The sequence below is a fragment of the Sparus aurata genome, chromosome 13 (assembly GCF_900880675.1).
Source record: "Sparus aurata chromosome 13, fSpaAur1.1, whole genome shotgun sequence".
Classification (NCBI taxonomy): Eukaryota; Metazoa; Chordata; class Actinopteri; order Spariformes; family Sparidae; genus Sparus; species Sparus aurata.
This window is the reverse complement of record NC_044199.1, coordinates 10118760-10143784: the sequence shown is the minus strand read 5'-3', so window position 1 is coordinate 10143784 and position 25025 is coordinate 10118760. Positions and strand designations below refer to the sequence as shown.

At 40.5% G+C, this 25025-nt stretch overlaps 1 protein-coding gene across 2 annotated transcripts in view; it reads right to left on the bottom strand.

Annotated features, from left to right (window-relative positions):
* Positions 1-777: 777 nt before the first annotated feature.
* The window catches only part of zbtb20 (zinc finger and BTB domain containing 20), a 117366-nt gene continuing 93118 nt past the window's right edge, over positions 778-25025 (bottom strand). For both annotated transcript variants that reach the window (XM_030437695.1, XM_030437694.1), the window contains exons 2-4: positions 11150-11294; positions 7987-9513; positions 778-5428 (exon numbers count right to left, since the gene is read on the bottom strand). In XM_030437695.1, the coding sequence (XP_030293555.1) occupies positions 4887-5428; positions 7987-9493 (2049 nt within the window). In that variant the 5' untranslated portion in view covers positions 9494-9513; positions 11150-11294 and the 3' untranslated portion in view covers positions 778-4886. The remainder of the gene's footprint in view (positions 5429-7986; positions 9514-11149; positions 11295-25025) is intronic.

Genomic DNA, 25025 nt, shown 5'->3' with positions numbered 1-25025 from the left:
TATGAATATTCTGTATAGTTGCTGTATGTACTGATAGGCACTTGATAGGCATATTCCCAATATCCCACAAGGTACTGTATACTCTAGCTGCTTTATCAAACTATCTGAAAATGTATTCTTCATCTGTGTGGAGATGGTGATACTTAAATATATATAGTATATCTGTAAGAAGTTATCTATTTCACTCTTATGTGTACTGAAGAAAGGCCCAAAAAAATGCAGTTATCCTCTGAACGGTTCCATGTGTTTTCTGTATTCTAACTTTGTGACTTTTTGATTAAATGAAACGAATCTGACTTAAAACGTGTGGAGACAGACTGAAAGAGACAAACAGGAAGACAGACACATGCTTATCAGAATAAAATGAACCTGTTCCGTTACTCAACACGACCCCTCGCCATAACTATCTGCCGTTTCCTTGTTTTCATCTCAATGCAAAGCGTATAAGCGTATAGTATATTACAACTGTGAAATATGACTCAATAACTGACTATCCTTTTATCCAGCTGCGCGAAGCTATGTATGTATAAACAACACCACTATGATCACCGTTAAAAAACAAAAAAGCAGGAGGAAGCCTGAAATAAAGAAGTATAACGATGAATTAAACATACTGCAAGAAGGACAACAATGTACTGTAGACCCTGTGTCTCTACACTAAGATAAACAAAACATGAACAGTAATATATTTGAAAACACAATACAAACAGCTGCAGGCTCAAGGCTATTATCTACTTTCAATATGTTTTGTTCTGGAAAATATGCAAACACTTTTGCAAACATAAAGCCTAGACTTGTATTTTTTTTTTTTTTCAAAACTAACAACTAGAAGAAGAAGCACGATTGAGATAAGGACTCATTTTCTGGATAATGTTGCGACTTTTCAACAATTTTTCAACCGACTGAGAAAAGAGAATCAAGCACCACCACGAGTAGCAGAAGCAGTATAAGGAATATATAACTATGGACAGTGAAGAGGGCGTGTGATGCTAATGCAACAGGGGGAGGAAGCCTGGGGTATATGCTATAGCACGGTATGACACACTGGAGAGAAAGTTCTTCCCCTTTCCGAGCCCGGTCTGCTTTAAAACACCTTATGATACAAGAAGTCAACTGACAATGGGACGAGTTATTAGCCCTCATCCGGATCACGTTGAGATTGGCTACCTTTTGTTATTCCAAAAACAAAAAAAGATAGAGAAACGATTGATAGTGTAATTGTGAAATCAAATATTTCAAAAAACCAACATCGAGCTACTTAACCTACTATTTAGACCAATGATACCACAAAGCTGGTTGTACTCATCTAGCTACAGTCAATAGTGCATTTGATATATGTGTTTACACAAAATATGTAAAATTTAGGTGCCATGAAGGAATGCTAGATCACTGAATACATACATTACACTGAAACAATTCAATTCATGTCTCTGCCTTTGCTTTTTCGAAAGAAGTGATGATGTTCGTTTTGGCAGTGTTTTAACTTGGTACTGAACAGACAACAAACACCGACGTCATGAGCTGTGTGCCATACATGTGGCAGTACTGTTGGAAAAGAGATCTCGGCAGTTGCTTACATATTCTATTTAGTGCATTGTCTGTTAAGGCATGAGATTACCCTCCACGTGCTGTGTAGAGACAAATATAGCACTAGCATGCGGCAATATTGCCATCCTGGCAACAACAGCTACAAACAGGAACCATACAATTTAGGCTTATATGCACACCATAGGAGACGGGCCCAATCAAATGTTAAATAATGTGCTACTTTTACTGCGGACTAGCCTCGCGATTTTTTTTTTCCCTCTGTATTTCTCACGTGCGGGTCAGTATTTTCTTTTTTTAGCCAAAGAGAAACCAGGATACAGAATCTCTCCAGGGCTCATGTGTTCCTCACTTGACCCCACAGGAAATCTAGTAGCAATTATACAAAGTTTAGCATCAAAATGCTGGACACAACTCCTCCAAACGGGTACGGCGTGGTCAACAGCACTTGACCCCCGGCTTTAATCAAATCTCAGAACAAGTTATCGTCACAGGTGCCACATCAGCCCAAAAGGTTTGGAGAGCTGCTTCTCATAGTACCTGCGTTGCATATTGCTAAGGAAGCCCTACAGTTCAGATATTCCACTTATCAACAGTTTGATTAGGCTATATACCACACACAGACACTCACAGACATACGAACACTAAGGAAGGGACACAACTGTGTACAACTGACAGACAGATATCAAAGAAGCTGCATTCCATCACCTCCCAACACCTTTAAACCCACAGAAAGTTGTTCTAGGACACACATATCATTTATGTTACACACACACACATTATAAATGTATTATTATTATTATTCATAATATAATAATAGTTATTATTATTAGCTCCGCCAACGGAATTGGACGGGAGTTGCGTTTATTATTACTGTTTCACTGTTGTTTCACTGTTAATGTTGTTTGGCTTGGATGTTCTTGCAGGAAAAATTCTGTCTGTTTATAAAGAAATGCGTTTGAATAACTGTTATAGGGAGCTGACTCCATAAAAGAATGAATTCAAAGGTTAAAAACGTAGATGAGCACACGTAATGGTACATATTTAAATAAAAATAAATGCTTGCATTAACACGGCACGAGTATATACTGTAGGTAACTGCAAGCAATAACAAAAGCCAAGAACCGCTGAATTACCTAATGAATAAATTGAAACAAAGCTATTCTATTACATGTGAACTCTACAACCAAATGTTAGATTTAAAAAAAAATTCCTCTTTTCTAAAACTATAATATCTCTGTTAACAGTAGTGCACTTATTGGTTTAAGCAGTGCAACATATATGCAAGAAAATAATGCAGTCCACTTATCAAGATTTAAAAAAATGTTTTTTTTTTCCTTTGAAATTGAATAAAAGAAAAATCATAGAAGTTCATTTAAGGAAAATGATTAAATATTAAGCACAGGCATTTTTAAGAAAATGTGCAAAGTAGCACTTTGTTTTTTGTTTTTTTTAATCTACAGCGGGGTCCATGTAAGACCGCTGCACGCAGTTATTCTTTTAACAATACAACTACGAAAAGTGTTTGCTCACACAAATGAGCAAATCCTTCTGATTGCAGTTGCAGGCAGTTGCATGTGTGTGTGTGTGTGTCCTATTTTCGAGTAAAAAGCCATTACAAAACAATTCAAATATCAGAAATGAGCCTTAAGTGATGTGATGCATGGATGACAACTTGCGCACACTAACTTCCAAATCGATTCTGTACATGCTGTGTCTAGGTTTTTTTTCTTTTAGAAAAATCAGGAATGTATACTATTGTCTAGAACGTCCGTCTGCAACTTGTGGTATATCACCAAACAGAGTGATTTCAATGGAGCTACTTGTTTTGCTTTGACACTGTATTTTTCTTCCAAAACGTTTGCATGCCATTTGAACCTTCAGGGAGAGCCAATACATACAGAGTAATGCATTTAGCTCTCACTTGCTGAAATAGCTTTGCAATAGTATTGAAGTGGTTATACAAGGGTTCTAGGATGAGGATGGCATTTATTTCCCATTTGATCAAATTAAATCCCTCCCTCTTTAACACTGTTCCAATCAACAACTAGCCTAGACCCCCACCCCCACCCCCACCCCAAATATTAAAATTGGATCATCAAATTAAAACCATGTAGACTGCTCAATAAAAACAATTGTTAAAGTGACAAATCCTTGTTTTTAATCTACATCCCATAACAGTCAGGTGCAAGTTGAGGAGCAGCAATTATGAAGGAGAGAGTTTAGTCGCATATGCCAGCCTGCCAGAACTGTGAATGTCAAAGGCTAAAAACAAACCATCAGCAAAAGAATCTTTCTTTTTTTCTTGTGTTCTGAAATGGAAGAGGTCTACTAGCCTTAACAGTCTTTAAAGATATTAGTGGCAGTGTATGCAAATGAGTTAAACTCCAAACTTCAGAAAAAAAGAAACATATTTTTGCTCAAATACTGTCTCGTCAACACACCCCTTAATTTAGTAAAAACGTAACCATCAGAATGCATGGACAACAATTACAAAACATAATAATGAGAAATATTTGCCCCGTCACCACTGACAGGAAGTTACATTTCAATAAAATGGTTGAAATTGGTACCTTGACAACAGCTGCATTATAATCCCTTAATACCATAGGAATAAATAAAACCCACTGTCAAATTAACTACTCTCCTTTTTTTATTTTACAGAAGAAGGCAATCTTGTGACCATCAGTATCTTTTAGAGGGAATCTATAGCCCAACCCCAGATGATTTTTTTGTTATTGTTGTTGTAAATTATACCACAGTAAGCTTGGACATCTATAGTTTCCAAACTGGTCAGTATGGGTTCACAACTGCCATGATCTATGGTTCATGGCATTGTACACACACACACACACACACACACACACACACACACACACACACACACACACGCACACAAGCACACACGCACACAAGCACACACGCACGCACACACACACACAAACAGACAAACACATGCAAATACACTAACGCTCGAACATATATGCACGTGTATATTCATCCAGACGTATCTACACTAAAGGTGTGTTTGTGTGTATGTGTTTCTTTCGTAGGCCTTTCGGTAGTGTTCAACACATAAATCAGTATTTTAGGAAAGCATACATTTAGAGGCCTGTAGTTAGGATCCATCCAGTAGATCAATATCAAACTACTAAGCCTTAAGGCCACCATCTTTTTTTTCTTTTAGAATAACAGAAAAACAAAAAAATCTTTTTTTTTTTTTGGGAAACTTAATGTGCCAGTGTCTATACTCATTACTCTTCATACCTCAAAACAAGAAAAGGAAAATCTAGTGCCATTTTATTTGTCATTCTTTTTGAAAGAAGTTTATCTATTAGTACTTATCCATCGGAGACATGCATTCGCATGTGGTCATTGAAGTGCTCCATTTGGTCGAACTTGGCAGGGCAGACGGAGCACACGTAGGTGGTCCCTTCTTGGCAGCTCGCTTCTGCGGCTACACCCACTCCTGTTCCAACCCCAGCCCCTACTCCAGCACCTCCACTCACTGGCATGGCGAGGGCCACCACTCCAGCACCAGGCTCGGGGACAGCCATCGGGATGGGGATGGAGACGGAGACGGGGCCGGGGGTACCTGCACTCCCCGACAGGCCTGTGATGGCGCTGCCTGTGCTGTGCAGGGCCATGTGCCTCTCCAGCAGGGTCTTGTGTGAGAACTTCTTCTTGCAGATGTAGCACTCATAGGACTTCTCTCCACGGTGCAGCCGCATGTGGACATTGAGAGAGCTCTTCTGGGTGAAGCGCTTGTTGCAGATGCTGCACTGGTAGGCCCGCACCCCTGTGTGTGTCACCATGTGTTTGATTAAGTAATCCTTCAGGGAGAACGAGCGCCAGCAGATGCTGCACTGATGAGGCTTCTCACCTGGATGTACATGCAAGACAAAAGCATTAAGGGGAAAAAAATAGAAATATTTTGAGGATTAGGTGTACAAAATATAGAACAACTTGTGCAGCAACAGTAGATGCCTGAAGCGCAGAAATGTTACTCTTCCAGTACAGGAACATACCTCAGGCTAGAATTATTCAAACCTGTATAAGTTTTGTTTTGATGCGGTATGCTTTGTGAGAAAAAGCTTTCTCTATAATGCAGCAGTTATTACAAGACTGTACAATTGATATTTTATGAAAATTCAGTAATGAATGTGCAGACACAGAGAGGTGGAGCCACAAGAAAATATGGGAAAAACACACATTATTGTTAATTCCCAGACGATCAAGAACCAAATTATTTATGAATCTATTCAATGTTTTTTTCAGTTTAAGATACAAGCTCATTTTACATTATTGTCTCTGCTGACATTACGGGATGTAAAATATTAACATATTAATAATCAAGTCAAACTAACAGGTGGACGGAGAGACTGACAACACTGTGTACGGGCGAGTTGTATCATACAAGTTAATGAAGTCCTGTGTATCTATCTATCTGTTTGCTGCTGCTGCTGCTGCACTGAGTAATTTAATTCGTGTGCAGCTACCTGCTTTGATTGTTTGATGCCGGTAATTCAATTTCATCCATTTTATTGTTTTGTTTTGTTTTTCTGCTCTGATCTGCCCCACTGGATGGTCAGCAATCAGGGGCAGTTACAGCTCATCACATTAATTTACTCTCTTGCTCTCCCAAGTCGAGTTAGTAGCGACTCACACAACTGAAATGCTGCCTTTTTCGCAGCCCGTAACACCATGCCTCCACTGCACGTCTGTATCGCGCATGAGTACTGGTGTGTTCATCGTCTTTTTGCTAGTTAAAGTGTGTAAAGTACAAATCCATATTTTTAGGCAATTTGCATTCTATAGTAAAGTCTGTTGAGATTGGAGGTTTTGAGATGTAATTTGTTAGATTTGCATCTTGATTACCTTTCCTTTAAATGAAATATAGACCATTTATGTGTCCAGTACAATATAATGCTAAATCACACTGAACCTCTGATGGTTGAATAATATTTTTTACAAGATTGGGTTAATGTAATCCATCATTAAGCCACCGTGGGACGTACAGATATCGTCCACGTGATTGATCGATCAGTCTCCCTCTCAATATGTCATCGCTCTGCTCGGCACAATCGTGTGAGTAAGATTGGGTTTGAAATAGCATTCACGAGCGGTGGAATCTAATGAATAATAATGGATATATGAGTAGGCAGTTTTTATGAGATCATCTAATTATAAGATATCTAATTCTTTCTGTCTGTGATGATGATTTCTACAGATTGATAAGGCTGTCAGTGCTAGGAGAAAAGCAGTGCGCGGTGTAATAATGTGCTGAATGAACAATCATTGTAAGTCAAGATACAAATGATAACAAAGATGCTCGCCAACTGAGACCGAATGAAAGCACACTTTGAGGCCACCAATATCAAAACACAGCAAACATACCAACGCTTTACACTACGGTATCTTCTTAAGGTGGTATTTGTTCATTCAAGTGCTCATTTGGACTAAAAGGAAAAGATCAAGACGGGCACTGATTGAATCTACCACCACTTCCATTTAACAAAGAAAAAGTTAAAGTATTTTTTTTGGATATTAAAGACTTATCCTTCTGTTTTCACCAGAACAATGGCGGGCAGGCCACAGGAAAACATGGGGAGAGGGACTATGTGACAATGGGTGTAGAGCTGTGCGATATTACGATATACATCATAATGATATAAAAATGTCTACCGTAGTAGGCTACTTGTTGCTACACTAACGTTAACGTACACTACGGTTGTGATTTCAGAATGACTGCTGGATATCCAAATTTTGAGTTCAAAACAAGTTAACTGTATGAAGGCGAATGTAACTGCAGCAACGCTAGTGCTTTGTGGTAGCATTTTTACGTATTATCTTTTAGAACATTTTGTCCATATCGCACAGCACTAAGTGGGAGTAGTGTAAAAAATCAAAAAACTAAATTTGTCACTTTCTGAGAGGGAACAAACTACAACCTCAAAACCTGGGTACACACATAAGGAGCATGTTAAAGGGATACAGTTCTATATCGCTATTCATGTACAATAATGGCATTAATTAAAAAACTAATATCCTTTTTTTCTCACATTGTTTTTTCGTATTATGATTAAGAAACATTTTTAACATGGCTGGCTGTTTTAAAGCTGCAACAAATGACTACTGATTATCGATGAATCTGCTGGTAACTTTCTCGATTAATAGATTGATTATTGAGTTTATAAAATGTAAAAAAATTGTGAAGAAGTTGTTTCATTGCGATTTTACAGAGCCCACAGTGACATCTTCAAACTGTGAAACTCAAAGATGTTTCATTTACAATCATAAAGGACAAAAAGGCAGCAAATTCTTACATTCAAAAAGCAGGAACCAGCAAATGAATTGATTATCAAAATAGGCAATTCTTTGTCTTTTGACCGACTTATTGTTGCAGCTTTAACTGACTACAAGTCAGAATGTTTGACTTACCAGTATGGACAAACATGTGTTTGACGTAGTTCTGTTTAGCAGTAAAGGTTTTACTGCAGAGAGTGCATTCATAGGGCTTCTTTTCCCCTGGACCAATTCCTCCAGCCTGTTGCTGCTGAGTTGGCGCTTGCTGTACCGACATGGGGTTCGGGAATGATGGCATTGCAGGGGGCGGCACTGCCACAAACTGGGGCTGCTGCTGGCCAGGAAGGTAAAATAAAGGCTTGTTGTCTCTTGCCGGCTGTGTAGGAAAGAGTGTGGGCAGGAAGGTGCTTCCAGCAGTGCCTATCACTTGGGAATTGCTGGTCATCGGCATCCTCAAATTGCTGGTGTGTGATTCTGCCTGGCGCATGTAGTGCGGGGCACTTGGCAGGGACTGGGACATGACTGAGTTTGGCAGGGGCTGCATCATGCTACTGTCACTAGTGCTGTGGGATGTGTCCCCATCCTCTGGATCTTGCACTTGCTCCGGGGACGAGTCATTGACCTCTATATGCACTGGACCTCCTTCGCCTTGCTGCCCGTCCCCGCCCACGTCTCGTCCGAAGCCCAGGTACGGCTGCTGCTCCATAGCATCTGGCTCAGTACTGATGGAGGAGCTCACCCCTGAGTCAAAACTTTCAACCTTGGATTCACTCTCTACACCCTCAGTATGGTCGGTGTCGTCTTGGCAGTCCACCAAACTGTCGTAGCAGCTGAACTCGTCTTCGGCCTCCTGCTTTATGTGCATCCCTCCTGTATGTATGCGTGACGGTCGGGGTTGCTTGCGGCAGTGGGTGGACTCTGCTGTGGAGATGAAGCGATCGACCTGCTGCGACCTCTCCTGGATGCGGTTCATCCAGGGCGGATCTTGAGACTGGTTTTCCTTCTGAATGCCAAGAGCCGGATCGTAATTTGACGTCAGAGGGTTAATGTACAGGGGGCCGCGCTCGCGGGTGCCGTTTTGCAGAGAGAGGCCAGGGTAGGAGTACAGTGATGTGTATGCACGATCCATGCTTTGCTGTGATGTTGCTTGCATATAACCTGACTCTGCGTCACTGCTGGGCCCAGAGGTGCCAGACTCTGGTGTGCCGCGGGGTGTTTCCTGACCAGAGTCTCCTGGTATAACAGGGAATCCCCCCGGCCCAGCCAGGCCCACATTCTGGGACACGATGCGGGTGCACTCATCAATGACGGTCTTGATCTGTAGGATGCTGGCAGCAGTAAGGATCTGCAGGGCCTCTGACTGAGATACCCGCAGAATCCCACTGTACATAAAGTCAATCAGCTTTTGGATGGATTGCACTGAGACCACAGAAGGGATCTCAATGTCGCTGTAGCCCAAGAGCAGCTTGTCCTGAAAGAATGGGCTTCCAGCAGCCAGCACGCAGCGGTGAGCTCGCAGCATACTTCCATGGATCCGAACAGTCACGTCACAGAAGTGCCCACGGTTGCGCTGCTCATTGAGGGTCTCAAGTACAGAATTGCTGAAGTTGTGGAGATTGATGTTATGAATGCGCTCGGTCATCCCCTTGCAACTGATGTCACCTGCAAGTAGGAAACAACACACCTGATTAAGAAGCTCGGACACACACACACACATTATCCAACTGGATTAAACACACTGGTCTGCTTACAGCGATCAATTTCAGGAAACTACATTTTTGCACGATTTCACACCATCAAGATATTTACGCTGCTGGTTTACTTTATTACTGACATAATAGGAGTAGGATGGTTTAATATGGTATTTTAAAAAAACAATTTTGACAGATAACTTGACTGCAATATCATTAATAAAAAGTGGGGATGATCATTTTTGTATCACAATTATTATTTTTACCCCAAAAAATATTCAAATCATGATGACAAATGTTTGGAAACATGTTTTCTCACATCGAGAGAACAGGACATGTAGGCCATGAGATCTCTGCAGCACTACAGTACTGCAACATGATGCTGTTTTCTCTCACATTTTACCTTTATCAAAAAATGGCACGCTTCTGTGATTTAGACCGGCCGCATTTCGATAATAATCAAGCAACCCTAAACAGGAGTAATAAAACAGTATACTTTAATAAAGAAATGTACACTATGTAAAAAGAATAACCTTGAGTGAAAGCATCACAAAAAAGAAATGGTCTTTGGTTCATTTTAGAAAACACTACCTTGTTCTAGTACTACAGTCGGTTAAAATAAATTATAACTTATGATGGTTATTATAAACAGACAGTGTTGATTGGAGATTGCTAAATACAGACATGGTAATTTATTTCGCTCAGTCCAGCCTCACAATATTAGGATGAGAATCAAATAATTCCACCACCCAAACTAAATTTGTCTTCTGCATTGTGGTGTTAAAAATCGCCCATCACCATGGCAAAAGACAATTAAGATGGTTCCCATCTAATTATCACAAGTTGCCCCTCGTTCACTGTGTGTTCGTGAAGTTCCTCCAACCACCATTAGGTGGTGCACTGGGCTTGGAGGACAACAGGCCTCTTTTGTTAGCCATGTGTTCACTTTGATGGCGCCTCCTAACTATCCTTGGAATACACTAGATGTGACCCGGCTGATCAGTGTGTAAGAAAACTTAAGATGCTTTTTGTCCCAGTGAGACGCTTAAAGTAAGTCAAATATACATGGAAATTAGATGGGGAGCAAGAGGGAGAATTATACAAATTGTGGGTTTTGATTATTGCTGTAGAATTAATTTCTTTCACCTGTGTGTATATAATTAAAGTAAAGCACTCGACCTTATTTGATTGATCATTAAACTCAGCACTTCCCGATATAACTGTCCCGAATTCACCTGGAAACTATGCAAATCCTCGTCAAAAAATTGACAGATAATTCTTTTACACTATGTCTGTCAATGAATGACAAATGTATTTACCAAATTGTGATGAAAAAGCAGAATGAACACACAACTTAACTCCTGTATACGTGAACATGTAGAGGAATTCTTTGGAATAGAAACAGACACTGGATAGACATATTTAAGAATGTAGTAACAACAAAATCATATCTGACAGGACCAGACTTGTTTATCCTAATTCATTTAGCTAAAATCTACTACAGAATCAGCGCAATCGTGTTGGCACAAAGTAGGAACGCTTATTTCAAACTTGCACGTAAAAGAAAGAAAGAAACAAGACAAATTGAAGCAGTCCAGCGTACTCACAGTTAGATGACGTTTTATTCCGAAGATGCTTGTGTGGCTGGTGATGAAGTGCGGGTCAAGCTTCAGTTTGCTGGTGGAGATGGCTGATCAGAGGCCAGGTGCTAGGCAAGCCTGTCAGTCCTCTCTGTCCAAATCATGTGTTGCTCTGCCACAGTATTTTGGAGGAGGAGAGGAAGGAGGGTGGGTGGGTGTGGGGGGGAAGAGAGAAAAGACAAAGACAAATCTTAAAATGCCTCGTCGATATTGCCACTCCCTTAATGAACCTGGAGCCACAGTTAACACAGAAATCTTCCACCGACACGCCGCAACAGATGTGTGAAAGAGTTTTCAAGGCAAGATGACAGGACGCTCCTGCACACACGTGACTGCCAATTACAAATCAAGACTGGATATAATATTGGTACAAGAGCCAGTTCTTCTCTCAGTAGTTTTTCTGAGCCGATGGGCAACAGAACCACACCCTTCAGAGAAAAAAAAAGATCGAAATTCCTCACACAATTACTCCGATTTAATATTTCAGAAAAAGGTCGAAGTCACACACGCCTCAAAGTGTGTGTGTGTGTGTGTGTGTGTGTGTGGTGGTTGTGTGTGTGTGTGTGTGTGTGAGAGAGAGATAGAGAGAGAGAGGGAGTGTAGTGACACGTGTGTGCTCTTTTTCATTTCCAAAACCCACAATTCGAAACGGAACAATATCCAAGACAGACGTGGAGTGGACACTGGAAGTTGTAAGAATAGAAGAAGAGTCCAATATTAGACACACAAGGCATTCATTGAAAAACACAAGAAAGGCATTCAACAACATTAAGCATGTGATGGTTTGATGACGCTTAGAAAAGCCTCACACTATCGCTCTCACACCACACACGCTCACACACATGCAGAAGTTTGACTTTGAAACTGGAAATAAAATTATGTAAAACGAACTACATTAGAGTCCCGATATCATTTAAGGTCAGGCGGACTTGAAAGAATTCACAATTTCTCTGCCACTATTCCCACACTGGTCAAACTGCCTTCACACATATCATCCAATAAAGCTTCACAAAGTATCTGCAAATGACCGTGTGCGTCGGGATGTGAGTATTTATCATTAAGTGGAACTTGGATCATAATTGCACATGTGATCTGACAAAATTTTTTGGGGAAATGGAATAAAAAAGAATTTAAAAAAACCTTCAGTGGCTGTCACGTTGGCTACGACGCGAACATCGAGTGCTCCCCTGTAAAATGCCAGCAAGTACAGCGCTGCTGCTGAATGAAAGGAACCGAGGCCAGGATTTGACCAGACCTGCACGTTTGTGTGTGACGCATATTATTCTTTTTACTAATCTCAAGCGCTTCCAAGGAACGCAAATTACGCTTTGAGACACTGAGGTAAAATCCACTCATGGGAACTGATGTGATTTTAAAGCAAGTGACCTCTACAGTTTAACACATTAGCCCATAAATATGCCTCAATAAGGGCCAAACAGGATTTTATCTATAGTTCAAGTATAGGATTGAAATAGCTTCGTGTCCACAGGCCCCCACTTTGAGAAGTACTGCAGGCAGCCAGACGTGTGCTTGTTTTCTTGAGATGTCCTCGTCAACTAACACATTTGATGATTAGATATAGACAAGTAACAGCGCGTTAAGCAGCAGAGGGTGATTACTCGATACTGAGGCGGATCATTCTTTGGCACTTAAAAACGCACACACATACACACATGCGCGTGCATGCGTGCACACACACACACAAACGCTGGTTTGTTCTTCCGTCTTGGTAGGGCAAAAAATAGATTTTACAGTGAAATCCTTAACCCTTTAATCTAAAATAAAACTTTCCTCATTTTCTCAAACCTTACGTGCAAGGCAAACTAACCAATGGTTTATAACCCCCTAAATAACCCCTGTACCAATACGTAACTCAACACAACACAAACCATTAACCCTACTGGAAGTGTAATTCTTGCCCTAACCTAAACCTGGCACCGAAATAAATCAAAATGGACTTTCTCAAAGTGAAAACCAACACAAAAATTCTTACATTCAAAGCCCTTTCTTTAACATACTGCAGACATTCATTTGCCAAAATGCTTGAATCCATTAAGCAGCAAATATTTGACCTTTTTTTTTTTTTTCTTTTCCAGCAGGAGTTAGCTTCAACTGTATTCTAATGCCACAGGCCCTTTCTTTTCATAGCTTCTGTTAGACAATGCAAACACATATATGTTCCCTCTCTCTGGCTTCCCCTCGCCCATCCAGACATGTAAATCCACCTGCCTAAGGGGGTAAAGTGAGGTGAACGCTGGCAACAAAGGAGCAGGGCCAAGGGAAGCAGGCTTCAGTTGCCCAGACTGCCACTCACAACAGTGATTCCATTTTAGCCGTGACACAGTGGGTGAGCAGCAGCCAGTGCCTACCTGCAGTGAATTCTAATCAGCCCAGGGGTCTGTCTCCCTCCCTCCCCTCCCCTCCCTCCCCTCCCCTCCCTCCCTCCTGTACCCTGCCTTGGACTAAAGGGGCTGATGATCCTTCAAAATTAATTAGATCCTTGTAGGAGGCGGCCATTTTCTTTTGCTTCCTAACGCTCCACCAAAAACATTTTTTTTTTTTTTTTTGTTAAATCAAACTAAATTCGGGGTGTGTATTCTCCCTCCTCGTATTGATCCCTTTTTTTCTCCCTGCCTCTCTCTCTACCTGCTTCCTGTTTCATCACGTCGAAACTCTCCCACCGCCGTCTTTTCTTCCATCTGTCTGTCTCTCTGTCTGTCTCTGCACCCTCCCTCCCTCCTCCCCTTCCTCCCTCCCTATACGAGCCTTCCCCAACACCCTCCCGCCCCTCTCCGACTGCCTCTCCATGCTCCCAGCTCTGTGTCTGCCTCTGTGGAGTTTGCTGTCAATAAATCCCCAGAGGTCAGTTTGTCTGCTGGAAATCAGACACAATGCTTCAGACCGCCAATGCAATGCATGCTCTACTGCTGCCGCCACAACAAAGACTGGGGGGGGGGGGGGGGGGAGAAGAGGGGAAGAAGGGGGGGGGGCAACAAAAAAAAAAAAGGGAAAAAAAATGAAGACGAGGGAGGCGAGGGGTTGCAACTTCACCAGCCAGACTCCAGGTTAATCAGCTGCCTGTATTAGGTGACAAGCTGATGAAATACGCTGCATCGAATTGGACATTAGTTAATCGGGGGGGGGGGGGGGGGTAAAATGGTGAGGATGGGGGATGGGGTGGAGAACAGACATAAGAGGCGTGCTTATGAAAGGAGCAGCATCAGCCATGTGAATAATATACATCTTGAATATGCAAATACTGCTTACAACACACACTACAAGCATACATTCAAGGCCCTCGGTACATTTAAATCCAGAGACAAAAGGGCCACGGGGCATTGTGAGAAGCCCGTGTCCATGCATGTGCGCACAGCGTCGCACCGCGCACTTATCAAGAGTGTTTTTGTGCTACACCTAATTAATAGTAATTTATGAGTTTGTTTGAAATCCCTACCACTGCCTAACGATCACTGTCTAACATTGTAATTATTAATTTCAATCAGCCTTTTCAGCCCAAGTGCATTAGCATGTAAACTAGCAGGGAAACCGTGCTTCAATAGTATGGTTTGGACGTGTGATCTAATGTGGAACAGTACATGATGTTAATGTGTAGCGTGCACTCTGGCAGATTTGAGGTGACGAAGTGTTCTGATCAGAGCTGATAACCGAGGGTGTGTTTGATAAAGACGTTCATGTCACTCCCCTGACAAAGTAATATACAGCCACAACTCACTGTAATCACTCATAAAACTTTTTTTTGTGTGCGTGTTAAAGAAAATGATATTAAGCCACAGCTAATGCCATTGTGTAGAGTTTCCCCTTTGATGAGCACAATTAAAAACATTATTCCTTTAGGTAACTGAATATTCATCCCCACCCAGCATTGCTGTGTCGGCTGATTGGATTGGAGCAATATGGAAGCGCCACCTCTCTTATTGCATTTGAGTGTTCGTCTACGAAGCAATTAACAGGTGAGGTAACTAATGCACTGAAATCACATGCACTTCAGGCGAGGCGGCGGAAAAAACACCTCACAATCTCAAGATTTAATTGATTTGCCTTTATGGCAGCCACTGAAAATCATCAACAAGCACACGTAGGCTGTTGCCGAGTTGAGCCAACATTTCTTTTTCTTCTTCTCATTTTTCCTTCTCTCCTTCAGTGGAACTGCACGGCGTTAATCCGACACCGCCAGTGAAATATCCCTGTCTAAATGTCTGATGATCATAGTAACATGTGTGAATTATGTTCGATCAAAGTGTTTTCCTTACAATTACGACATATTTCCTGAACTTTGAACTGGCTCTTCACCTACAGCGCAGACGTAGGATGAGTGATTCCTTCCTCCTTCGCAACCACAGCTTCGATTTCAAACCCAGCCGCCAGGGAGAGTTTAAAAATATTCAAACAGTGCAAAAGCAGCATTTAAAATCACAACAACACTCATTTTTTCCTATTGTGAGTGCTCTCTTGTTTGGTCAAAGCGTCACCAAGTAATTGCAAAAGCACCAGGGTAAGGTTATGGCCATTTCTCAGCTGAGATTCAAGGAAAACTCCACGGATTTCTGTACATCACATACTAGCCAGAACTGTTATTAACTCTTTTTAGTCGCCCTAAATTTAATCTCACCCTTCATGTTAAGTCCCACTGCCGCTAAAATGTCTGAAATAGCACAGCAGATCGCCGTGATAAGACATTCAGTCCAACAGAAAGCCATTCAAGTGTGACAGGATGTGCGGCTTTCAAATAAATTCCTCAGGCAAACAAATGACAATACACACCACAATACCATCACACACAAGTAAAGGACAGTTAAAGTGTGTTTTTGACAGGACAGCTTGTTTAACTTCGTCATTTTCTGTCAGAAACACACCCACCACCACCCGTTATCCATAGCACATCCATTGTCCTTTTACAGATGGGAGGATAATCTACTCCTAATATACTTTTTTTCCACAAACATTCATGAATTAGCACCATCAGTAACTGTGTTTTAAGAAAGTTTCAACAAACAGCCACTGTTGGATGGACGCCATTAAAAAGGAAAAAGACAGCATCTCGCTTTGGTGATGGAAAAGGAGGCTTTAAAGGAATCTCTCAGAATTGGCAAATGGCTGTGCTTTTGTTAATGAGCATTTGACCGAAAAGAACCATCTGACTACTCATATGACAGTCTCCAAAACACCTCTAACCCCCGAAGCAGATAATGCTAAATTCAAGAGTTATCATTTAGGCACAAGTGTCCACAGCAACTGCCTCTCTACAGCTACTACACGTGTCGAGGACATTTTGCCTCTCCAAAAAAGGACCTCACGGGCCACTGAAAGATCTTCATGAACCTGCAAAGAAGCTCTCAGTCTATTACTGGTCTATCATGATAAAGGGCACATAGTTAATTCTGTGTGGCAAAAAATATCAGACATGCTTATGTATTTATGTCTGTGTTTGCATTGCGTTGACAGTGTGTATAAGCAAGACAGACCTCAACAAGTGTGCTGAGAGGCTGGATCACCTTTATATGTCTGCAAGAAAACTGAGAACCTCCTGATTTGTATGTCCTTGGGAGATAAACCAGAACAAAGATTCTTTGTGCTGACTTACGAGGAGGATTATGTGGGACCTCTGCTAACAAGCATGCAGTTCTTACAGCGTAGGGAACAGCAGAACCTGTGGATGTGTTTAGGGGTTAATGTACACTGTGTTTGTCACGAGAGAGAGACCACACTTTCACACATGCAGAAATTAAAAACAGTTCAGGAAACACAGGCCTTATATCATGCTGAGTTTCACATACAACCATATAGGGTTAGAGTAAACACACACACACACACACATATTTATATAAAAATATGTATACGTGTGGTCTAACAGCTTATGTCTTCAGCAAGCAAATAATTAAAGGGTGGCTATGATATTCAAATGATAACTGGAATCAAAACAAAAATCAAATGTGATATATTTTTTTTCTCTCCACATTTTATAAAAGAAAAGATGATTCCACCTCCCTCAGTCCATCTACTTAATTATTTCCCCCATTCGTGAATGTGATTGTTTGCAGCCCTCAAAACTTCAGCACCATGTGCTCCGGCAACAACTGCACGAGGGTGCACGAGCGCAACATCGGTGTGGTCCAGCACAGAGCTGAACTTTCACAAATGCACGAGGGCGCTTTAAGCAGTGCAGCACAACCCTGCACTTTTTCGTTAGCTGGTCTGTGCTTCAGGGGTCAGCAAGCTAGCCTCTCTCTCCCAGGAGCTGGCAAGCTCAATGCTCGCTTTTTAAAAGGGTTCAGTGGGATACAAAAAGAATGGCGTGCTGCAAAACTGTTAACATGCTGCATGTTAGCAACACAAAGGGAAATGTTGAAAATGGACTTTGCAGAAAGGTTTCATGATGTAACATATTTCTTCAGCCTGTAGCTACAGCAACGGCAATACACTGAGTAAAACTGAGTCATTATTCAGGTAGACTAATCATATCTTCAACACACACAGGTTTTGTTCATTATGTGATGAGATATTAAATCCAGATGAGTTAATATTCAGTGCTTATTTTGAGCCTGATGAATGTTGCGCTACACAACGTGTATTTATAGTTTGGCAAGCTGTTGTGTTGTAAATACAGATTATATATGTCTCATCATCTCATTTGACATATGACCCATCTAAAAGTGTAATGCTGACACACTGAAACACAGTCGACCACATGGGTGCCCTTATACACGCTTTCACCAAGCGCAGGCACCTCTGGTCCAGAGGTCAGCAGGCTAGCGGAGCAAAATGAGTGAGACATAATAACTTAAGCCATACTGCAGTTTGAAATTAACAAAAGTTGGCACATAGGTGAGGTTTTCTGTTAATCCAACGGGGAGGTGGCCGTGCAATCTAGCCACATTGAGAAACTTTATCCATACAATACTGTGTTGCAAGACAAACTTGTTAAGCAAGAGTTTCACAAGAAATGAAAGCGAGGCCAGAAACTCAAGATTTATCCCGTTTTAGTATTTGTGTCAGTGATAGTCTAGTAGAGAAAAAGGAGACCAGATGGTATGATGGAATTTGAGATGTATGGAAAACAAATATGAGGTCAGCAATCTATAGAAAGTATCAGATAATATAGGGCAGGTAGTCTGTGTGTAAAACTACCTAATGTATCCAAAGAATACTGTAAGACACTGTTCCTCGTTAGTCCTTAAAAGTCAGAATAATTCACTTAAACTCCAATTTGTTACACTGCTCATGAGCTCTGTGAGTCACATGCATCGATACTGAATAAGTCAGAGCGTTCATTATGTTAGTGTAATTCGTTCTTGCATCAGAAAGAGAGATTCAGTCAAAAGGTGTGTCCATGTGTTGCAAATAATTTCAGACTAAAACCTCTGGTTTTCTTTTTGAATTACAGGCGGTGCTTTGTGCTTCGTTCTGTTGCATTCTGTTGTGAATTAGTGCGGCAGGCAGATATGCAGAACCTCGTCTTCTTACCTACCAAGCTACGGAGTAAGTGCTGTGTGGTTATACTCGTTCTATTGCATGTCTTAAGTTATGTGCACCTAACTATATATTACCACTAACAACCAATGGTGGAAGAAGAGTTCTGTGCCTTTTCTCAAGAAAAGAACTCATACCACAGTATAAAAACACTACTTTATTACAAGTACAAGTCCTGCATTTAAAATGTACTCACAGTTTTAAAATAGAAGAAAAATGTCTCCTGTGACTGTTACACTGTTATATATTAGAAAATTAGATTATCATTACTCAGACGTCAAGGTGTGAAAAGCATTTCACTGTTCTATTTGGTTAAGGTGGAGCTAATGTCAACTACATCGAATGTAACTGCAACTACCTACGACTATTTTTCATTATGAATTAATCTGCTCATTATTATCTTAATGCTGCAACTATGTGAAAATCTCTTGAATTCACATTTTGTACGAAAAACGGGCAGCATGTCACCAGAATAATTGCTAACAGCTGCTAACCGCTACCTTGTTAGCTCAGTTAGCCATGCAGCTAGAGGTATTACGAGACAGGACAGGCTGGGCTGTGGGCTAGCTGGTAAGCATGCAATTTTTTGTAGATGTCGCTGCAACGCAATACAACTTGACATGACGTAAAACTGTAGCGAATTTAAGTAGATTTTTTTTTTTTTTTTAAAACCGAAATTCTTACATATTGCCCCATTAAATAATCGACCGATTGTTTGGTTCGGTGAAGAAATTCCGTCACAATTACCCTTAAATTGACAAATCAGGTTTAAAGTGTTTAAAGTGACACCTTCACAATGCTTTCGTGATCCTAACCTCAAAACCATTAGAAATAAATTACAAAAATTTTTTTTTAATAATTAAAAGTAAAAGAACAAAAGTCTTAAATTTGAAAAGCTGGAAGCATGAAATATTTAACTAATCTGCTGGCAAAGGTCTAATAAATTAATCAGTTAATTATTTCAGCTGCACTCGTAGACACTGTATGGTAGTTTAATTCACAGCAAAAAATGTGTGCAAAAATGCAATTAGTAAAGTAACTTGTAACTGAAGCCTGCAAATAAAAGTAGTGGAGTACAATATTTCCCTCTGAACGGTGCTGGAGTAGAATAGTAAATTAGCACGAGACTGAAATACTCATCTTAAGTACATGCACCAAGTACAGTGCTTGCATAAATCTACTTGGTTACATCCCACCACTGCTGATATCTACATATACAGTGAAACCACTGCTAAATTATATGGTACAACTTCTCTGATCTGGTCTACGTACATACAGTCCCTACAGAGTCAACTCACAGCAGCACACAGTGGAGAGCTAACATGACCACCCATCAGCTGTGTTTATGGTAATCACCCGTCCTTTTGGCCTCGCTTACGCACATGAATAGTTGTGAGCTGTTTGAATATAGCAGAATTATTATCTTTGATGAGAACAATCTATAGTTCACAGGCCCCCCGAGTGTAACCTTAGCCCGTCAGCTGTTTCTGGTGACATTACTATAAAAACTATGCCACATGGCTGTGAGTATTCTTAGCAGGTCTTAACATAAATGTGTTAATTCGTACTGTCATGGTTCATACGAGATGTGGAGGAGGGTTTGCTCTTTATTTTTAAGGGTTTTATGTTAAGAATTCCAAATATTACACCTTGAATGACTAGCTCCTGTTACCTCTGTGAGTGTGTTTCAGTGTTTATCTCTGTGTTAGCCAAGTGACCCGCGCAGTGTTGCCCCTCCTCTAAATGCATGTTGAACTGACCCTGAATAGGCGCAAAAAAAGAAACAAGATCGAATGAATGAATAAATGGAGATACTACTGAGCAGCAGAGGCGATTACAGTCAGAGGCCATAAAAGACATTTTAGACGAAAGATGCATTCATGCCAGTACACCTATTCAGAGGAATTATAAAAGGAAAATAAACTTAATGTTCGTTTGCATAGCAGCTGCCACGAGGCATTTAATTCCAAGTTCTCACTTAAGTGAAAAATGCTCAGCCGCTGCTGACACAACTGACAACTATTACAGTGGTGTACTAACATCTCAAAGAGCCTCACACATGGACTGCATCTGTACTTAAAATGTGATGCAGGTGTCCATGCTACCAGAATTTTCTTCATCACTGAGAAATGTGAAACAAGCCAGGCAACTTTGATAAAACTGATATTTTGTTTTGCCATCTCTTTGTCGTTGAACAGGTAATGCATGCCTGTCCTCTGTCACGTAGACCAACTGTTGTAAACTAGTTGGATATGATAAAATACTTGTGTCCTAGTTGTTGAAACAATGAGCTGAAAGCCAAATTAATAATGATTTCAGGCTCCTTCAAGGAGTCTATTTTGAAATCTGTCTTTATCAAGGTCACTTTCGGGGCAATAAACAATGTAGACAGTATCAGAGCAGATAATCCTTTCATTTTCATGATAAAAATGAAAATTTGAAGAGAAAAATTCCTTGGGAAGGAATTTCTTTCAAAAGACAAAATGTCTGACAATGATTTATTGCAGCTGCATTTCAATAAACGAATGTCTTACTCAATAAAAAATAAAGTAAAAAGCAGTTTTGGCTCTGTGGACGTTTCGCGAAGGTGCCAACAGTCTTCCTTTCGTGATAAAACCACAACACAAATACTATTGTGTAAATAATTCCCCCTAAGTTCACCCATTGCAATTGCATACCTATGTACCTTGAGTAAGACTGTGCACAGCCTTAACATTTTGGCTGCTGCGAGTGCAGTTTACTGGCACGAGGCTTAAAAAGTCCTCCTGAAGCCAAGATAGAAGCAGAGAATACACAGCTCCCATTCTCTGTAAAATAGTTTAAAAAGTTACTGAAGAAGACCCTGCTACTTTTTAAACATTCTCTCTGGATACTTTCCCCCCCTTTCAAACTAGGCAGTGATCTCACCATGACTTGTAGAAAACCATATGGGTAGCAGGGTGAACTGAGGACACACATGCACCTTGGCAAACATACAACTACGCTATTAGAATCCAGGATACATTTTTCACATCAGTTGAATGCCTGGGCCTGCCGTGTGTGTTTAAAGGGGGAGAATGCTCATCAGGTTTAGATGCTCCTTTTTGTCTTTTTTTTTTTTTTTTTTTTTTTTTTTTTTGTCATACCAAGACAAAAGATTTGTGCAGGATTCACGCATACTTTGCAACAACAAGCAGCAGTTTTGATTAAGTTTTTTTCTATTCTTAAAAAACACTTCTTGGTCTTTTTGTCACATGATATATGGGTGGTAAAACAGCTGAATTTATATGAACAGCTTTAAAAGCAGCAGTGCAAATATAAAGAAGCAGGAAGAAAAAGGACGTGGAAACACAGTTAAACAACTGGATTGTGTTTGCACTACATATGCTGCATATGTAACAAACAACATGAGCAAATGTGACACAACTGGCAATCAGAAAGACTTGATTTTTTTACTTGACACGACAAAGTGGGATCTTGAGCATAATTAAATCAGAAAGAATTATAATGAGGATACCGAAACAATTCATTCTGGTGCAGTGAGGAATTTATATGTAAACAAGCATGTGGTGAACTGCTCTCACTGTATATTTTCATGTATTTGGGAAATATTCAACTGCCAAATCTTAAAACAATGTTGCATTCAGCTGTGAGAGATAAAGATAATAACCGTGTTGCAACAGACTTTATAAAGTTTTATAACCGAACAAAAGCTTCCTGACAACAGCATGGCACATTCGCAAATACTTATTCGGTCTCAATGTGTGCTTTCATTACGCATTCCTGTGATACTTGCAGGGAGGGGAGACTCCAAAACAAAACTCTTTTGAAAAAATGGAAAAACATGCCTCGAAAGTTCCTGGTTTTGTCACTTCTCCACATGCTGCGTGCTCCGAACGTCACCGAGCTTTGACTTGAGAGTGTACGAGAGTATTGTAGAAATTCCTGCTGAATGAACCGAGCCACGTCTATCTCTCATCAAATTATGAATGCATAATACGTAACATCGAGGTTCTAAGAAACAAAAATACAAATAAAAACCTTTAAGGTTCAATGCAGGACAGTCGCCTCATCAACAAACACAATTGTCCTCCCATTAAACAGTGTATTATTTTCCATTCCCGCCTCATAGCTGGGAGGAAATCACCATAACTCATCGTAACAGCATTTTTGTGTTGCATAATGCAGCTGAAGGGTTCATTCTCTTTTCAATTACAAAGGCAAAACTGTACAGATTCACAAAAGGTCTTGCAATTGTGTTAATAGTATTTTCAAGAATTAAAAAATATATATATCATGTGAGGAGAAGCATGTTATGTGTGAAAAAGGTGCTTTGTGGGTAGACGGATCCAAGCCAGTTAGCCAGGAGGCAGCTAGCCTGCCAGCTTACAAAGATCCAGGTTTTTTTCACTTTTTTAAATTATTTTTTTATTTTTTGATCCACAGTTATCAAGAACAAGTAACGTTAATTACACCAAAAAATTAGACTTTTCTAAAGCTTTAGAGGCATCTTGGGTTTTTTAAGGTTGCCATGGTAACTGGGGACACATAGCTGTATTAAAGCTGCGATTGCTGTAAAAAATTCTTTCAGTTGAGAAAACTTTATGATTTCTTTCTACACAAAAAAAAACAAATCTTTAATCTCGAAGTCCATTAAAGGCTTAACGGCAATCCTGTATTTAATTACGAGACTTAACCATTAACTTTAAGTTGTGCACTTGCAAACAGTCTCAGTTGGCAATCACATCAAAGATTAGTTTTGCTCCATGGGGGAATATTCTTTTAACGAGTACTATAGAGGAAGAAAAAAAAGGGGGGGTAAGGATAAACACCGTCTGAGACAAAAAGGCCAAGCAGTTAACAAGCACTGTGACATTCTGGATGCAATCCACAAAGTGGCTCGTTATATCGATGGATCTCTACTGCATTCCCAAAATGGCTGCCAAATATGTTCAACTGGGATAGTCAAAGTGCCAGGATGGACTCAAGTGCATATTTTTTTTTAAGTCTTTTGTCACACGATGGTAAAACACCTGACTTGGAATTACAAATTACAAAAATTACACTTCCTTTTGCTTCAAAATGTAATTTTAATATTATATTACCAGTACATGCTCAAATTTGCAACTAAATTCACACTTTCCAAATTGAAATTTTACATTAAAATACAACTTGAGAATACATTTTACTCCACAATATACGTTGAGAAATTAAACAGATTGCATGATTCAATCGACTGAGGTGAATTCCACCTGTAACCAATATTACATGCTGTCTCCCACCTCTCCTGTCCACTTGCCACCACATACAGTCCAATAAACCACCCAAAAAAAGGTTCAATATGTATTCATATTTTTACATTTAATCATGTAGGCTATGGGCCACCAGAATTACCTGGTAAAATCCTGGTGAAGATGGTGTGGGGGTAACAACCACCATAAATGTGGCATTGCGGAGGCAACCGAGATATCTCTATTTGGTCGATTTGGGCAGCAGTGCGCTTAAAATTTTTTTGGAATACTGACCTGCCATCTGTGTGCATGTACAGTAGGAGATGATTGTTTTTTTCTTTCCCTTTTTTTTTTTTTTTTTTTTTTTTTGGTTACATGTCTCTTCCAAAGCAGCACTCATTACAAGTGCAGCATGGTATCCTTACACATTTTCACTTGAGTAAACCCGGATAAATCAGGCGGGAGATATGTGTACAAGAGCGACTAAATCAGCCTGAAAAACGTGACAGGATCGAACGCCACGGACATGTTGCGTCAGTTTGTTGGTCAGTAATAAATTGCTGAATGTGTGGAGAGGGTGACGAGCTACAGAGGACGAGTGAAGGATGGGTGAAGCCAAAAGCAAAATTGGGATTGATTGCTGAGTGTGGATTAACTGAACACCTCTTTCTCCCCCCACCTTGCCTTCATCTGAGCAGGTCTACAGTTTATCTGCTGGGTCTCCTTCATACAATAATGAGTTTCCTTGGTCTGCAGACATGCTCTTAAATATTCATTAGTCATGGGTGGGTTTTAGCCGTGACACAGAAAGCGGGGCAAATGGCGATGGCTCAAACACTGTGAATATTAATGCACATGTGGAATATATACATATAAATCCTGATTAGCGACTTAGCCAAGATGAAACTGGGCACCTGATACTCTGGACTACAAACACTCCCCCAAGGCACATAATGGCTGTCTCCCTTTTCAGCAGCTACTGTACACCTATGTGCTGATAAAACGAGAGTTTCTGACATGAAGCCGCCGGTGAGAGCTCACACAAGACAAGCACCCTCCAATTCATCAAACAATAAAATGTCCAAAAATACAGACATCAAGTTTATGTGGAGTTTCTGTTCAGATGAAGGGTATTCCATCCAGCG